The sequence below is a fragment of the Megalobrama amblycephala genome, linkage group LG2 (genome assembly GCF_018812025.1).
Source record: "Megalobrama amblycephala isolate DHTTF-2021 linkage group LG2, ASM1881202v1, whole genome shotgun sequence".
Taxonomy (NCBI): Eukaryota; Metazoa; Chordata; class Actinopteri; order Cypriniformes; family Xenocyprididae; genus Megalobrama; species Megalobrama amblycephala.
Genome location: NC_063045.1, coordinates 20,328,976 through 20,347,597, shown reverse-complemented (window position 1 = coordinate 20,347,597; position 18,622 = coordinate 20,328,976). Strand labels below are relative to the sequence as shown.

Sequence of the window (18,622 nt, the reverse complement as noted above, 5' to 3'; positions counted from 1 at the left end):
AGGTGTGGAGTGATTTTCCAAAATGTGTTGCATGAGGGCATGCTAACCTTCTCAGTGTGGTTGTAAAATAAACCAAGCATTGGTATTTTTAGAGGACTAAAAAAAAGACTAAATTCTGAGCAATAATTTTTTTCTTTCCAGAAAATTTCACTGTCCTATTTCCAGAAACCTCAACTCATACTTGCATGAAGCATTGGCTAATCAAGAGAACATTTTAAAAGCAGCTCCTATTTCCAAAAACAAAGAAACACGCCCTTCATATAGCTGTGCAAAGTAGTCCGAATATCAGAGTCCCAGAGAACGGCAGCCTCGTCCTGACTGGAGTTAATTTCAGGGTCTTGAATGGCTCTCTTCTCTCCTTTTGTTGACAGCCAGTCACCCAGTAATGACTATCACACCAGAGCTTGAAACATCAAATGGGCCTGACAGAAAGGTGACCCTGTGAACCGTAACAACACACAACATCTGATCTCCACCTACTATGTATCTCCACCAACTTGCTGGGATGACTGCCATTATAATGTCAATAAATGTGTTTATACTGACTTATTACATAATTTAGATACATTTCAGGGAGCCAAATTCAATGATGTTAAAGTAAACATTAATAATAACAAAGATTTTAACACACACAATTTGATAGGGTTGATGAAAATGGCTTTGTATTTTGTATCAAAATACTTTAGTGTTTTGTATTTTTAAAATACTGTAAAATACTTTGTAAAAAGTCTACATGATGACATCATAAAATTGTGGCCTCTGATTGGTGCCTACTGAGTAGTTTGCAGAGACTTGTTGCAATCAGAACAGAAAATTGATCCATATGGAAGAAGGTGGTAAGAAACATACAGGCTGCCAGCTTTCCATCTATTTTTAGCATAAATTGCTATAATTTTTAATGGTTCATGTTAAGTTTTGGTGTTTGTTTTGGTAGCCTAGGCTAAATAGTTTACCAATTTACATAATGTTCTTGAAAACTATTATAATGAGCAGCAGCCCCCTATATTTAGGATCAACAATCAAATGATTAACTAGTTGCTATGAATACAGGTGCCATGAGTTGTCTTCTTATGAATGACTTGTTTATCATTGAGTCAGTGTTGCTGATGCAAAGTAGGCCTTCATTACCAAACACCAAGTAACTAAATTAGGATACAATTATGAGTCATTCGCAAACATTAAACTGTTGGTTTCTTTAAAACTAACCTTCATCACAGGGATTTGTGAATATTTGATCAGTTAAAGCCACAATATGTAATTTTTTTGCCGCTAGAGGTCGCTTATTCAAAACAAATGCGCAGCTTGATGACACCTTGATTTCGCGGAATTAATGAGAGGTGTTTTCTTCACGTCTACAGCCGGTGGAAAAGAATCGGGATGGGACTCAGGCAGAAATCATGTTCATGGATGAGATTATTAACGTTACCGTAAGCAGAGCATGGCCGAGTGCTGTGAGAGCATTAACGAGGCCACTGGAACGATTGCTAATTGCTGATTGCTAGAGACGGGCGCACACCATGTCTCAACAGCAGCTTTGATCTTTTATTATGCCACAGTCGCTGCTTCCGCTTCTTCTGGTCATTCGTATTTATACACACTGTTTTATCATGTTAGGCATATTTATGTGTTTAAAGTTGTTATACTGCTACTCTGTGCATTCGCTCGGCGGCTACTATGAGACATTTGTTGCACGCTGCAGTAAGCTAGATCGATATTAGGCATAGTAAAACACTTGCAGTTACTTGCGGTAAATCAAGAAAACAAGATTCAAACAAAAAGACGTACAGTGTTGAGCTATATAACAATGATTAGTTTTCTGTCAATGAATGTATCCAAACAGTTCCCCATCTGTCTTAAATACATAATATACTAAGGAAATCAAGGGTAATGATGTTATTGATAGGTGACGCACAGGCACGGTCCATGTCCTGGTTAAAATTGATTATTTCTCTGGATTTAAACATTCTTGGAAACATTTGGGATAATGTAAGTACACAAGTCAACAAAATATATAACATTGTTCTAGTGGTTTTTGGATATTTTAATCTAAAATTCCTACATATTGTCCATTTAACTGGTTGCATATGTCAGATTTATTGCATGACTCAAGTAGAGAAAAGCTGGTGCTATCAAACATTGTTTACTTAATCAACTGAGTCAGTGTAATGCTGAAGGGATCGATCAAATAGGCCAACTGATGGAAGGTTTGCGAAGAAATTTCATGCTCCCTTGTAAAAGTATTTTGTAGTATTTTTAAAATACAAAAATACAGTAGGCTAGTTTATTTTGATACATTTTGTGGCTGCTGTGTTTTGTAGTTTATTTTGATACACTTAAAATTAAGGTATTTGGTATTTTATTTTAAAATACATTTTGATGTATTTTTGCCCAACCCTGGCAAGAACAACATACATAAATGTATTTGAACAGGCTCAAATCACTCAGCCACAAAGCAAATATAAATTTGTATTATAGTATACAGAAAGACAGCTCATAAAGTCGAAAAAGTCTTATTAAACGCCTCAAAAACTGAAAGACATTCAACATTTGTGTACCATACTTTGCGCAGCAAATGACATAGTGATATAATTTGTCAAAGTTCGCCATCTACTGTATAGCTTCTGAATAATACACACCTTTTGAAACTAGACAGTCTTGATATTAAGTAAATCGTTTATTATTAAAACACTGAAATACGAGTTTCTTCATTTTATGACATAAAAGTTGTCGAACTGAGCTTTCCCCATTGTTAACTCGAGAAAGACAGATTAACGTTAGAGGTTTTGGACACGAGTAATGTTAGTGTTTTAGCAGTTGATTAGGCCTATATAATATGCGGGAACTTATCCTGTTTTCCACTTGCTTTAAGAACATTTCCTAAAGCTTACCCAAAATAAGTGAATATATATCAATGAAATAAAAATGACATGACATGTACAGTAGCAGGTGTTTCATCCTACCGTTTGATCGACCTGCTCGTTGATCACTGACTGAGGTCTGGTCTCGTTATATCGCCTTTGAACTAGTCAGGTCTGAACAAAATGGCCGCCTTCTGCACGGGATAATGCGGTGCTTCAAAACTATCATGACAACATGTCACTTTTGAGACTGTGTGCCTATTCAGCGGGTTTAACTCGCAGTTTTTCCGTTGACAGGGGTATAAGATTTCTAAATGGCGATTATTGCCGTTTGTGTCTTAGAATACGGAGTAATGGAGAGAGACAAATACAAGGTAATGAAAAAAACTGTCTTATTGTCATGCTGTCATTTGTCTTGTCCTTCAAAGCACATCAAGTCATTCATTTTACTTTACTGTCATTTCTTTAATATCAGGTGTATTTTACATTTACGTTAAAGTGTTCATTCCAAAAAGTAAAGTTGTTTACATAGCAGATGTCTCAATGTCAAGGAGGCATTGACATGTAAGAAAGTCTGTCATAGTTCATCATAAAATTTGTTGATTTTGCACCTTGGTACACATGTTTTGGTCTGAATTTGATGCACATTCTATTATGTCTGCATGGATGTCTTTGTTGTATTAGGTGTTATGTCTCATTCTGTGTTCCAGCACCAAAAACAAACAGTAGAATTTGTAAACTTTTTAGTTCACTGTTTTTCTTTGTCATTTCTCAGACAAAACATGGGTTACAGTTTACCAAAGACACTATTCAGCCATCCCCAAGAAGGAAGATGGGAAGAAAAGATTCTGGGAACAGTCTCAGTTGTTGGACGGTATGGCATCTTTCTTCCCATAGCTAATGTTTATCATTATTTTACACAGGTTGAATTAGCTAAGCTTTTTTTCTTTTTTTCCCCCCTTTTTTTCCCCCTTTTTTTTTTACCCTTTTTTTTTTTACAAGAGTGGTTTTTACACTTCATTAATAATAAAATAAAAAAAAAATAATTTAAAGTTAAGTCAGTTTTATTTGTGTAGCACTTTTCACAGTACTCATTGTTTCAAAACAGCTTTATAGAAATTCATGAAGTTAATGTTTCTAATGTCTTAATATCTCCATGCCTTATAGCTGCATTTATCAGATTAGAGCTGTGTGATTAATATATAGTTTACGTTTTGCGATGATATAAACAATAAAAGCGTTAACGGGTAAAGATGGATGTACTATTACAATTATATCGCAGGGTGATAATATACATTTTCCTATGATATAAACAATCACACAGCCGAGATTTGCTACTGTATATTGTTTTACATGAGTGCAAATAAAGTTTGATATACTTTTATATCCAATTTTATAGAGCTGTGCGATATTACAGTTTTTGTGACGATATAAAAAAATCACACAGCCAAGATTTGCTTTATAAAATGTATTGCTTGTATGTGAGTGTACAGTGTATGCCAGTAAAGTTGGGTTTACAGTATATCCAACTTTATATATAGAACCAGTGCTTAAAAGGATAGTTCACCCAAAAATGAAAATGTGATGTTTATCTGCTTACCCCCAGCGCATCCAAGATATAGGTGACTTTGTTTCTTCAGTAGAACACAAATGATGATTTTTAACTCCAACCGTTGCCATCTGTCAGTCAAATAATGGGAGTGAATGGGAACTTGGATCAATAAGAGTTGAAAAACCTTGCTTAGACAAATCCAAATTAAACCCTGCGGCTCGTGACGACACATTGATGTCCTAAGACACGAAACGATCCGTTTGTGCGAGAAACCGATCAGACCTCACTAAGCGAATGCTGAACGCAGTTGGACATAGTGGTGTATTAGAGGTAAAAAATGATATAAATACTGTTCGGTTTCTCGCACAAGACATCAATGTGTCGTCACGAGCCGCAGGGTTTAATTTGGATTTGTCTATGCAAGGTTTTTCGACTCTTATTGATCCAAGTTCCCATTCACTCACATTATTCGTCTGACAGACGGCAACGGTTGGAGTTAAAAATCATCATTTGTTTTCTACTGAAGAAACAAAGTCACCTACATCTTGGATGCGCTGGGGGTAAGCAGATAAACATCAAATTTTCATTTTTGGGTGAACTATCCCTTTAATTTGATTCGGATCCTGTTCAGGAAAATGTCAAATTTTGGACTTTTGCACTTTGGAAATCCTCAAATGCCCCCCCACCCCCTCAAAAAAAATAAAAATAAAAATAAATGCTGCAGTTTACAATATATTGTTGATATCAGGCAAAAACCTTGTATCTTTATATTTTGTCATTTTTGTTTTATTTTATTTTTATTCTGTTGATCATCCTACGCATGTATGTGGGTTTTACAAATATTTAACCAATAAAAAGGGTTTAAAAGAGTTTGTGGCTAAACCTTTTAACTCCATTGGATTCTCAAACTGTCAGTCAAACCCATAACTCCACCCAACTCTATCGTGAATGAAGTGCTGCACACAGTTTGGACTGTCTCTACTTGTTTGCAATGCAAATGAAAGAACTAATGTTTGAATAAGTACAGCGTATTCTTTACTCAAGAAACTCTATGTCTATAAAAGCTATTTTTGTGTCTGTGTTTTTTGTTTTTTTTTTTGTATTAGAAGTGCAGAGAAGATTCTTAATCTGGTATTTGCTATCTAGTTGTAATATTGTGCTATATAATATCCTGTGCATAGCGCTTCATCTTTTATATCATGAGATTTAGTCCAAATATATTCAACAACAAGAAAAACTGAGCACCCACATAGCTACAGTAAACTTTAGGCCCTATAACCTGTAATTTTCATTTTGTGATTATATAAAAGATCAAGCAGTTGAGATAAATATAAAAGCAAAAAATTATTACTAAATATACATTAATAGCTATTGATTTTTTACAATATTTACATTAAACGTTTATGCGAAAATATTGAAGCATCAATAATGCTCGTGCGCTTCATTTTTCTTTTTTTTTTCTTTTTTTTCTTTTTTTACAGTTCTGGAGGCCAGAATCCAACAGCTGCAATCTGACGTTGTTGTAGATGTCAAACGTTCAAAGGTGCAAATCATCAAAATGCAGCAGAGACTAAAGAAAATCGCACCTGGGAATAGTCAAAAGAACTTGCCAGGAGAAAAAGCAGAGATGCTTAAAAGTGGGCCTGCTAAAGCTGCTAAAAAGGGTGTAACTGAAGGTGTCACGCCTTTCAAAACTCACGCAAGTCGCTGGATGGAGAAACTCAAGCGTGAAAAGTGGATTAAACCCAAAAACCAAACTTCACATAAAATGCACGACAAGTCAGTTGCAGGTAAAAGCAGCAAAGGGAGTTCAATGATTCCTGCTACATCTACAAAGACCATCACAACGGCTAAGAGGAGTATGACGAAAACTAAAGTAGAAGCCACTGCGTCTATCACAACATCCTCCAAAGGCAAAGAAAACGCTTTGCAAAAAAAGTCTAAACGGAAGGTTTTGAGAGCCTCAGAAAGTTTAGCTGTCAGGTTTACAGGAGTGCAAAAGGTCTCCAGCAGTGAAGTTGGCTTGGTTTCTGGGATGTCTACTGAAGAGAAACTAGCAGCGGTTACAGATAACGAGTTGGTTAATGAAGAGGAGCTCGATGTAGACCAGCAGAGCTTGACTGCTCCTGAAAAGCTTCTGGAGGATAAGGAAGGAAACCGTTATGGAGATCCTGAGCTCAGAATTCGCTGTTACTTGGAGGCGTGTGTGTTCATTGATGATGTATCTCGAGCTCAGAACTGTCTACTATCTCATCACCGTCAGTTATCCAAACGCAAGCAACTGTCTATCAGCGCCTACAACATCATAATGAGGATGTGGGCCAAAAAAGTATGTATGTGCATTTGCATATCTCTTTCTACTTCATATCAATGTTTTTGATCAAAAATATAGTGAAAACAGTAATATTGTGGGGTATTATTACAATTTAAAATCGCTGTTTTCTATTTCATTATATTTTAAAATATAATCTATTACTGTGATGGCAATAATCAGAAAACATTTCTTTTATTATCAATGTTGAAAACAGATGCTGCTTATTATTTCGGTGGAAACTGACTTTTTTTTACGATTATGTGATGAATAGAAAGTTCAAAAGAACAGCATTTATTTGACTTAGCATTCTTTTGTAACATCTTAACGTTCACTTTTGATCAATTTAATGTTTCCTCTCTAAATACAAGTATGAATTTATTTATTTAAAAAAAAAAATCTTCCTGATCCCAAACTTTTGAATGGTACTTTTTCATTAAAAAAAAAAAAAATAAATAAATAAATATATATATATATATATATATATATATATATATATATATATATATATATATATATTTTTTTTTTTTTTTTTTTTTATATATATATATTTAATTAAATAATTGTTCAATATTTTGCTGGTTCTTTTCAATTTAGTCTCTTTATATATATATATATATATATATATATATATATATATATATATATATATATATATATATATAATCCATAAAAAAAAAATGTAATTACGTTTTAATTTTCCAGATTTCCGTTTTATTTTTCAGATTGTTCTGTATTTGTTGTTCTTTGTTCATAATTTTTTAAAAATAATTTTCCTTTTTAACATTTATTTATTATTTGTCAGTATTTTGCGTGTTCCTTTTCCTTTCCTTTTTCCTTTAGTCTTACATTTTTATGATTTTCCCCTTATCATTTTTAAAACTTTATTTTAAGTAATTTTTTAAAACTGTGCTTTGCAGGGTTCCATCAATCACATTCGTCGCTTGTTTGTTCTGATTGAAGAAGCAGGTCTGAAACCCAATGTCACTTCTTACTGTGCTGCTCTGGAGTGCATGGGCCGCATATCTGCATGTGAAAAATGGATGATTACCAGGTAACCACTTACCAAAATATAGTTTTAGAGTGTTAAAACATTCAGTAATAATTAGTTCCACAATGTTGAATTCATTGACAGTTCCAGACTGTGTCTATAGATGTCAGTGTTGCAGTGTGCATTAAGTCATGTATAACAAAGGCTCCTGCATTCTCTTTAGATTCCCTATAAGAATCCAAATTAAATTAATAAACATGCAAATTAGTAATGGCGCTCATATATATGCTTTTTTTTGTGAATACATCATCCATGAGCTGATCCATTTAGCCGTAGCACTATAGGATTATTCTGAGCCTGCCTTGACTAGGTCCAAAAATAGAAATTCAAATTGTGGTCATTCATCTAAAGAGCATTAACTCAGAGGACGCCATTTTCTCTCTGGTCATCTATTTGTTTTGTGTGCTGCTCATCTCGGGGCAGAAGAATTTAGCAGATGAGCACCTCCTCTCTCGCATTTATATGAGGAGCTCCTTGACAGAATGAGGCCAGATCAAAAACGGTTGTTTTGGTATTTTGTCCCCTCTATATTCTATATGTCATCACATATATTAAATTATATATATTTATTAGGGCTGTCAATTTGATGTGTTAATTTAGTATAATTGATTATTTTTATTATATATTAAATCTTGTCAGCCAATTTTAAATCATTCTTCTAGAGCTGTACGATTAATTGTTAAAAGATTGCGATCTTGATTTAACACCCACGCAGAAGTGCATCTGTCACTGAATCATTCATTCAAGAGATTTGTTCAAAAACGCTGATTCATCCAGCAATGAAACAAGTGAAGTATTTCTGAGTGAGTCATTGAATCATTCATTTAAGAATTCATTCAGATTAATTAAACATTTTAAATAGACTGCAGCAATTAACTTTTTGCCAAAACCTCTAGTAAATGACAAAATGTCATTTGTTTAGTTGTCTGTTTAGAATCGTGAGTGAATCATGATCTCAGTTTGAAACAAAAAAAAAATTCTCAATTTATTTAAAATCATGCAGCTCTACATTCTTCTATGGAACACAAAAAGAAGATATTTTGAAACATGTTTCATAGTGTTTCAAAATATCTATAAGATTTTGCGTTGGTCCTTATTGACTTTCCTTGTATGGACAAAAACAGTTGCAATATTTTTCAAAATATTGATGCTACTGTTCTTTTTGAAAAAAAAAATGAAAAAATAAGTATCACTACTATTTTCAACATTGATAATAAATTATTAATAAATTATTATATTAATAAATGTTTCTTGAGCAGCAAATCAGCATATTAGAATGATTTCTGAAGGATCATGTGACACTGAAGACTGGAGTAATGATGCTGAAAATTCAGCTTTGCCCTCAGAGGAATACATTATATTTTATAGTTATTTTAAATTGTAATAATATTTCAAAATGTTTCTGTTTTTACTGTATTTTTAATTAAATGAGAATTCAGGTGAGATGTCTTTCAAAATGTAAAAATCTTATCAAACACGAACTTTTGAATGGTAGTGTATGTTCAGAGTTTTCTGTGAACTAATCCCTTTAAATTAAGCCTCATGTTTGTGTAGAAGAATCTGCTAAACATCTTAAAACGATCAGATTCACGTTGGTTCTAAATCCACCAGACAGTTTTTCCCTTTGTGCTCCAGCTTTAGCAGCTTGTGTTACCACAATGTAACCATTTTAAGTGATCCAATTGATTGTAATAGGCTTCTGTGCGTCTGCATATCTCCACATTTAATATGTACTAAAGGTGACTGCTGCGGCAATATGGTGCCGCCCTGTGACAGAACAGAAGGACAGGTGCAGGGTGGCTTGTGGCAGCTGGTTGGGTGATCGATCACTGTGAGCTGATGGCAAACAATGTTGTGCAGTGGAAATCTTCTTTCTACAAACCCCAGTGGAGTCTATTTTTTTTATCCATCTGTCTCTCTTTGTTCTCCTCGCCACAGTTTCAATTTGTCTTTCAGCTCTCATGTGGCAGGGTTGTTGCATCCTTTGCTGCAATCCAAACTTGCCGACCTCCTTACACATGAATGTGATTTTCTTTCAAGTCACGATCCTTAGGACCAAGCGCTCACTCTGTCTTTTTGTGTGTGATGACACTGTAGTCGATATCCGGTGATTTAAGCATCAGCGTGAAGTCAAGAGCTGTCAGTTTGGAAAACTGGAAATTTGGAAAGATGGAAAGCTGGAAATTTTGACTTGACCTCATGAGGTACATGAGAAGATATGTGAGAGGCTTTTTATGCATTCACACGTCCAAAATCGCTGACTCGTTCACTATACAGTGAATGTCACATAGTTTGCTGTATGAAGGAGGAATTGGCATAAAAGAAGAAAATGTGGATGCAGTGCCACACAATATTGTGCACTTTTCACACCGAATCACAAAACTAATTTTTCTGTTCACACTGTGTGTTTGAATCTGAATTCACACCACATATGGATATGTTTGGATTTGGATTATAAACATTCAACTTGATGTGGCTGGAAATTATTTTAATGTTGGTACTGATAACCGATAAATGGCCGATGTTAAAATTCGATACAAATTTGTCTAAATAAATTAAATACAAATTGGTAGAAACTGTGAATTGTTTTAAATGCTAAAAGTGAATTAAGGCATCACAATACTAAAACGTGCCAGTGTTGTTTTTAAATATGAACTTTAAATAGGGGAAATAAACCTGTTAAATCAATTAAATATCTAATATTGATTGATGTATATGTCGACCGATTAAATGGGACTGATATTTTGTGCACTCCTCAAAAAAATAAATATGCCACGTACTCTAAATTCTACTCTGCTTAGTGCTGCTCAACCACCCAGAGCTTCACAGCTTTGCATAAACATTCGTTTGGCAAATGAAATGAAAGCAGCACTTTGAATGCTTCACAGAATGCCCAAGTAGAGTCAACTCTCACCCACCTCTACATTTATCAGCTTCCTTTGTCCTCAGCAAGAGATCAGGCTTTAAAAGAATGCTTCAGGATTACCGTGATATAGAGTTTTCCGCCTCTCCTAATTGCATTTGCATCAGCCCAGGGTTTAACATTTACTAGAGTATTGAATGCAACCCTCAGGAGGTAATGATGCGATTGTTCCTCTGTCACGCACAAGATGCAAAGGGTAAACGAATGTCTTTCTCAAGGCCTCACAGCACCCTCAATGGCTTCATCTGCTCGATGTACGCCCACTAGAGGGCACTGATGACTCATTGTCGGTGTGTTCCACTCCCAATGGAGCCTGTTGCTTTGGAAACTGTAGCTGCATTCTCTGACTAACCTTAGGAATAACCCAGTCTGTCCTGCAGCCTTCCAGCAATGTAAAATATATCGGATGGATGAAGACGTTGCAGAATAAATGTGCTTAAACAACTAGTTTACAACTAGTACCACAGCACTGAATTCTTGATTTTGATTGGTTGATAGACTTTCTAAGGTGTTGGATAATGTTGAGTAAGTAGTTCCTGGTTTGTTGAATGCATTACAGTTCTGTGCTAGTAACAGCAGCTTTGGCTGTTATTTAATTGTAAGCAGCGGAATGAAGTTGGACGGTCAGCTAGTTAGTGAGGTCTAATAATTATTATTTTTCAATAGCTGGAGATTTTAAGGTAAATTTAGCGACTTTTCAGAGAGGTTTTACCGTGCTGAAAACATGCTGTGCTTTTAGATAGTTAGTACAGTAAACTCCCTCTGAAAAGTTCACCCGCTTTAAAACACTGCTGCTATAGTCATTAACACTTCTCTAGTGTAATAGAGTCACTGCATGACTTTATATTTTTTAAGATATTTACTGTAAACTTCAAATAGCTTGTGGATTGTCTTTCAGTTCTTGGATTTTGTTTAAACCATTTTATGTATAACTGAAATTGGACATCTTTGGCCACTTCGACACATCTTGGTGTGATTTTCTACGAGTTTAGTTTAATTTCATTTTTTTAAAATGTGGTTTGAGACCATGTCTTGAGAGCCCTAATTACCCTATAGTGAAAAATAAATATACTAAATTGTATTTGAAATACGTTTATTTCATGCTAAGTATAATACAAATACATTTACATATTTAAGTCTCAAGCGATATGTCAGTAAATATGTTAATATATTTTAACTTTACTTAGTATGTAATAAATGTATTTTAAATATATTACTTTTTTTACTAGGGATATTTTTTATAATATATTCAATTATATTTTATTAATTGTACGTTTATTTATATAGTTTAATTGTTCACGACTAACTAGTTGTTCAGACAACTCAACGACTAGTCAATTTTGTGATGCAAAACTGAGTTTTCGGTATCATTACTCCAGTCTTCAGTCACATGATCCTTTAGAAATCATTTTAAAATGCAGTTCCGAAAGTTCAAAAGAACATTATTTATTTGACATAGAAATCCTTTGTGACATTATAAATCATTCTAATATGCTGATTTGCTACTCAAGAAATATTTTCTTATCATTATCAATGTTGAAAACGGTACATATTTTTGAGAAAAGCATGCTACATTTTTCATTATTATTTGATGAATAGAAAGAATAGAATTTTTTTTAAAAACTAAAAATGTTTTGTTATATTATAAATGTCTTTCTGTCACTTTTGATTTAGTTAATGCATCCTTGCTGAGTAAAAGTATTAATTTCTTTAAATAAATTTAATGACTTCAAACTTTCAAACAGTACTGTATTTTCCCTAATTTTAAGATATTGCAAGACCATGAAGTTTGTTGACCACATTGACCGCACTTCCATATCACTTCACCACATGCTTTCCAGGCTAATAATGGGCTGTTTTGGGCAAGATTTCTAATAAATTGTGTATAGACAGTAGGGGTGTGATGAGACCGTTAGCTCACGAGTAAAGACTCGAGTTCACGAGAACGAGACGAGACAAGAATTTTTAAACAGTATTTTTAATAAATCCTCAATGACGAAATACATGATTAGAAAAGTAGTCTGCAGGTGCATTAGAAATAACTAATCATCTTGTGATGAATGTCATTTCAGTTTTACTTTCTGAGTATGAATTATCATATGCAGTAAAAGACAACAATCAAGCACTGTAAAGCTTTTGCCACAAACTCAAATGACTGGCTTCTCTCCTGTATGATTTCACATGAGTCTCTTCAGATCTTACTGTTCATGAATTATGAGCTTCTACAACTTTTGACCTCCTAACTGAACTCCTTTCCAAAAATTGATCGTATAAATAAAAATTAATAACAGTTTTCTCTTAAGGTGATGATACACGGGGCAACTTTTTGCGCAGTGTTGCCAGGAAATTTTGCATAGCGATGTTGTTGTGGGCACTTTCCCATTGAGAATGCCCAGGCAACATTGCTCAAAAAATAGCCCTGTGTATCATCACCTTTAGACTTATTAAGTGCAAACAATAAGTGCAACCATAATCAAAGTACTCTCTCAATATTCAAAGTGGAAATAGAGACCAAATTTTTATTCAAACATGATACAGAGAGATATACAGAGATGTTTACAACTAAACAGCCAAGGTTAAGATAGGTTTAATATTGGGAGATATTTGCATGTATCAGGGAGCTGCTCTCAAAATGCGGGGTATTGAAATCACGTTTGAATGCGTGTTCGTGTTTTACTTTCTATTTTGTGATCTCGCATATTCTATAGGAAGCGGCGGTGCGAAGCGTGCATTCCACAAAATAAGACATTTGTCAGACGCTTAGGCTCTGTTGTGCAACTAATTCTCCGCCATGGTCTTGTAAGTCATCTCGTCACTTTTTCTTGTCATGTGATCAGTGAACTCTGGTTCCTGCTGCATTACGTACAGTGCTGCAGTTTGTGTTGGATGAGCTAGATGGGATTAAAGCGCCCCTTTTCAAACTGAATTAATGTTTTTTATTTCTATAAAAAGCAAAATGACAGTGGAGGCATAATATAAACGTAACATGGCATATTATATCCTAATTTCACCCTCACACACCGTCATGACAGCGTTTCACCTCGACGGTCATGAGAAATCTTTTCACATTTTAATCTCGCAAGATCTCGTCACACCCGTAATAAACAGTAATTAATTAACTTTGTTAATAATTGCTTTGCATCATGACTGCAAAGTAACATTAAATGTATATTAATTTTCAGTGATTTACCAGTCTGTCGTCTACTATTCCTTACCTATTTTGCACGTACTCTCCTTCTCTCTTCCAGAGTGCTTTAATTTGTATTCTGTCCACGACAGGAACATAGCTTTACATCAACAGTGAGCGGCCCAGCTGCGTGGGGCTGTGACTTTATTCACACATTTTTCTGTTCGAATAAACATGGCCTTGTAATCCTTGGACATATGGCAGTGGCCTATCTGACACCCATTACTAGAGGCTGCAGAATGTTCTGTTCGAAGGCACTCCGTGTCAATGCAAATATTTGATATTCCGCACCGACACCCCGCCAGTCTCAGCACTATGAGCACAGGTGCTGCGGCCGTGGAAGTTTTCTCATTATAAGGCCTTTCCCCTCCACCTTTGGATTATCAAAGTCATTTATTCAAGGTTCAAGGTGTCTTTTTTTTTTTTTTTTTTTTTTTTGAGAACAAATGGCTTCATCTGGGAATTTAGCCCACAGTTGAAATGATCTTGAGAGTTTGTGACAATAAAGGCTTAGGGGTTGCCAGTAGACGATAATATCATGTATCGTAGATAGTCAGAGATACTGCCCATGGGTTATGCCTTTGACGATATCAAGATGACAATCACTAAAATTATATAGGCCTAATAATAGTCTTTAGGCTCGACCACAACACAATGATCAGTCATCAATGAAAATCAAAAGTAGCTTCAAACACCGACTTAAAAACAACTGAACAAGAAATATTGATTCTTTTTTTTTGTTGTTGTTAATTTTTTACTATCATTAATGTATAGTCCACAAGAGAAATATTAAAGGTGCCCTAGATTATGTTTTTAAAAGATGTAATATAAGTCTAAGGTGTCCCCTGAATGTGTCTGTGAAGTTTCAGCTCAAAATACCCCATAGTTTTTTTTTATTAATTTTTTTAACTGCCTATTTTGGGGCATCATTATAAACGCGCTGATTTTATGCTGTGGCCCCTTTAAATCCCGTGCTCTCCGCCCACAGAGCTCGCGCTTGCCTTAAACAGTGCCTTAACAAAGTTTACACAGCTAATATAACCCTCAAAATGGATCTTTACAAAGTGTTCGTCATGGATGCGGCATACATGCGTCGGATTATGTGAGTATTGTATAATGTTATATTGTTTACTTCTGATTTTGAATGAGTTTGATTGTGCTCCGTGGCTAACGGCTAATGCTACTCTGTTGGAGAAATTTATAAAGAATGAAGTTGTGTTTATGAATTATGCAGACTGCAAGTGATTAAAAATGAAAATAGCGACGGCTCTCTTGTCTCCGTGAATACAGTAATAACCGATGGTAACTTTAACCACATTTAACAGTACATTAGCAACATGCTAACGAAACATTTAGAAAGACAGTTTACAAATATCACTAAAAATATCATGTTATCATGGATCATGTCAGTTATTATTGCTCCATCTGCCATTTTTCGCTATTGTTCTTGCTTGCTTACCTAGTCTGATGATTTGGTTGTGCACATCCAAACGTTAATACTGGCTGCCCTTGTCTAATGCCTTTTATAATGTTGGAAACGTGGGCTGGCATATGCAAATATTGGGGGCGTACACCCCGACTGTTACGTAACAGTCAGTGTTATGTTGAGATTCGCCTGTTCGTCGGAGGTCTTTTAAACAAATGAGATTTATATAAGAAGGAGGAAACAATGGAGTTTGAGACTCACTGTATGTCATTTCCATGTACTGAACTCTTGTTATTTAACTAAGCCAAGATAAATTCAATTTTTAATTCGAGGGCACCTTTAAGCCAAAAAATTAAGATTTGATATAATGTGGTCAGTTTATGTTGAGGTAGATTCATCTCATCGTCATCTGAGAGAATGTGCCGTAATGCAGAATAAATGACTGTGGATTGAGAATTCAAATGCATTTTATTGTATTCATCTGTCTTCTGGTCCACACAGGTGTCTGCAGCAGATGGAGGTGGACGGCATGTCTGTGGATGATGTGTTCAGCCAGTGTGTGTTTAAGAAGGATGAGAGAGAAATGGTCCTGAGGGCCATCCAATTGGCGAAACCCGAATACCAACCTCTTGTATCCAAAGACCAGCCTGTCTGTTCCTTGCCATTGGTGGAACAATTTTATGCTGAGGTACTGTATTATTTTTGTCTTGTGTTCTGTTATTATATTATATTATTTAGTGTTTTTGAGGCTCACGAAGGCTGCATTTATTTGATCAGAATAGGGTAAAAACAGTAATTTTTCGAAATATTATTACAATTTAAAATTACTCTTTTGCATTTTAATATATCTTAAAATGTCATTTATTCCTGTGATGACCAAACTGAATTTTCAGCATCATTATTCCAGTCTTCAGTGTCACATGATCCTTCAGAAATCATTTTAATATGCTGATTTTCTGCTTAAGAAAAAATTCTTATTATTATCAAAGTTGAAAACATTTCAAAACAGTTCCAATAGTTTAAAAGAACATCATTTATTTGAAATAGAAATCTTTGTAACATCATAAATCTTTACAGTATTTACTGTCACTTTTGATTAATTTAATGTAGCTTAATAAAAGTAAAATAATTTTGGGGTTTTTCTCAGTTATGTTAGAGTTTGTCATATACAGATACAAGCATTTGTGTTAAACCTTTCTCATGCATTGTTTGTGAACTGGTTGTAAAACAGGTTAATTGCACTGTTAAAATGGAGTTGGAGTGGAGGCTGGGACTGTAAAACAGGTGGTGCTTTTCATAAGACTATATACCTGTCAGCATTAAAAGTCCTGCCTGAACTTGTCTTGTGTGTCAAAATGACGAGTTTCACTACCATGTCAGCTGTCATCCGCTGTATAATTCCTTCGAACAGAGGTGCCCGCACTATTTTTGGGCACTCTGGGGGGGTGTCATTGGGCCCGTCTGCCCCACAACCAATTCCCCGGCATCCCCCTTTTCCCCAACTGATTTATTATCGCAGGTGCACATAAGCCCATTTGTAACCCGCACAACAACTTTCCTGGAAAGTACAGAAGAATTGGGTCATGTGAAGGTCTGTGATGAAAATGCTGCAACTCGCAGCACAAATCAGTAATGAAACTCTGTTACTAACTTTTCAGTGATGCCCAACAGGCTAAAAACATGCTAAAACATGCTCAAATATGTTGCTGGCAGATGGGTTTTTTTTTTCTCTCGATTTGTTTGCTTTGTTTGATTTTTGTTTTGTTAATTGTTTTTTAAGTTGTTTTATTTTATGTTGTTCCCAAAGCCATTTATGATTGTTATCATGAAAAATACGAAACAATCTCATGCCAGACAGTACGATATTCATAATAGTACTATTGTAATGATTGACAATGTTGACCAAGTTTGTTTTGTTTTGCTTTGCATATTTTATTTCATCATATGTTTTTTTTTTTTTCTTTAATATTTGTTTTATTTAAAGACAAAACTGTGTGATCTTAATCCAGACTGTAAAATATTCATCATAGTACTATGGTAATGATTGACAATGTTGACCGGATGAACATTTGAGGTCCTAGCAAGCAGATGTTCACAATCAAGAAAGTCACCATTAAGTTTCAACGTAAAGGCAATTAATCGGCCGCCAGTGAGCACTAAGTGATCAAATACCGTTGAATTTGCCCATTTACCTCCTTTTACGATTCCCAAAATTTCGAAATCATGTTGTTTGCACTAGGTTTAGATAGATTGAGATGTGTTAACTCACAGAGTTGCATTGCCATAAATGCCCTTTCTTTCCTCCCAATACATCCATTATCCGCACAACCTCACTGAAGCATTGAAGATTGGACCGACACATCCCTAACTCGGAGGTCACCGCGCGTGCTTCTCCCTGTCAGGGCTGTGGCTTTATGGAAATATGGGCCTTGGCCAAACCGTCCCTATATGCACAACACTGCATCTTGTGTTCTGCCTGGCCGGGCTGTAGTAGTCATCGCTGTGTGAATGATTTATCCCAACCAAACCTTTGTGCTTGCTTTGGCCGCTGTCCATGTGAATTCTACTGAGGACATATTTAGCAGTTGCTCCCTCCTTGCTCGCGAGTATTAATGCACTGACCGACCTGTTCTTTCCCAACCCTTCCATTATGTGTTTGCCGATAATTCCCAGATGTCTGTGTAGACCGCCAATGCCTCCCTTCGAATAATAAATGACTGCACATGTCAACGCACAGCCCACATTAACGTGATCTCCGCACCACTTAGCAAGCTGTTGCTGTAATATATGCTGTATTTACAGTTCGTATTTTATGCAGCCACACATTTGGGTGACGACCAAACCTCAGAGAGTGGGACTGTTTAACCTCATTGGATTTTAATTGGCCGTATGTGGAAGTTATGAGACAGAATAAATACATTCAACATTTGAAATTTAGATGGTTATTTTAGCTAGCTAGTTTGCTTGGTTCTTTCGAATATAAGTGCACTTAAATGTAATGATATTTGGTTCTTTAATTGGGGCATAAAGTGCAATGGGTTCTTTCGATCGGGCCTCATAACAAAGTGTGCAGCCTGCGAAAGGTTGAAGTAAATAGTCTCCGTAATTGGCAGTCAAATGAATGATCGTTTTTTATGTTTGTCCTAATGAGATTTAAACCCTCTCAGCCTTCTTATCCAGTTATAAGGAGCCAGTAATATTCAACATGAGCCTCCGGCAATGAGCGATTCTCAGCGCTCATTATTTAACGGGTCGTCTTGAGATTTCTTTTGATTTTGTACACACATAACACACACAAAACTCACTGGTTCTGC

At 35.3% G+C, this 18,622-nt stretch overlaps 1 protein-coding gene across 2 annotated transcripts in view; it reads left to right on the top strand.

The window, feature by feature from the left end:
- Nucleotides 1–2,994: 2,994 nt before the first annotated feature.
- Nucleotides 2,995–18,622, top strand: part of polrmt (polymerase (RNA) mitochondrial (DNA directed)) — a 54,296-nt gene continuing 38,668 nt past the window's right edge. The window contains exons 1-5 of one of the 2 annotated variants that reach the window (XM_048165645.1): nt 2,995–3,232; nt 3,634–3,732; nt 5,892–6,739; nt 7,642–7,775; nt 15,810–15,996. In XM_048165645.1, coding sequence (XP_048021602.1) covers nt 3,094–3,232; nt 3,634–3,732; nt 5,892–6,739; nt 7,642–7,775; nt 15,810–15,996 — 1,407 coding nt within the window. In that variant the 5' untranslated portion in view covers nt 2,995–3,093. The remainder of the gene's footprint in view (nt 3,233–3,633; nt 3,733–5,891; nt 6,740–7,641; nt 7,776–15,809; nt 15,997–18,622) is intronic. The other variant, XM_048165635.1, reaches the window with a different exon arrangement.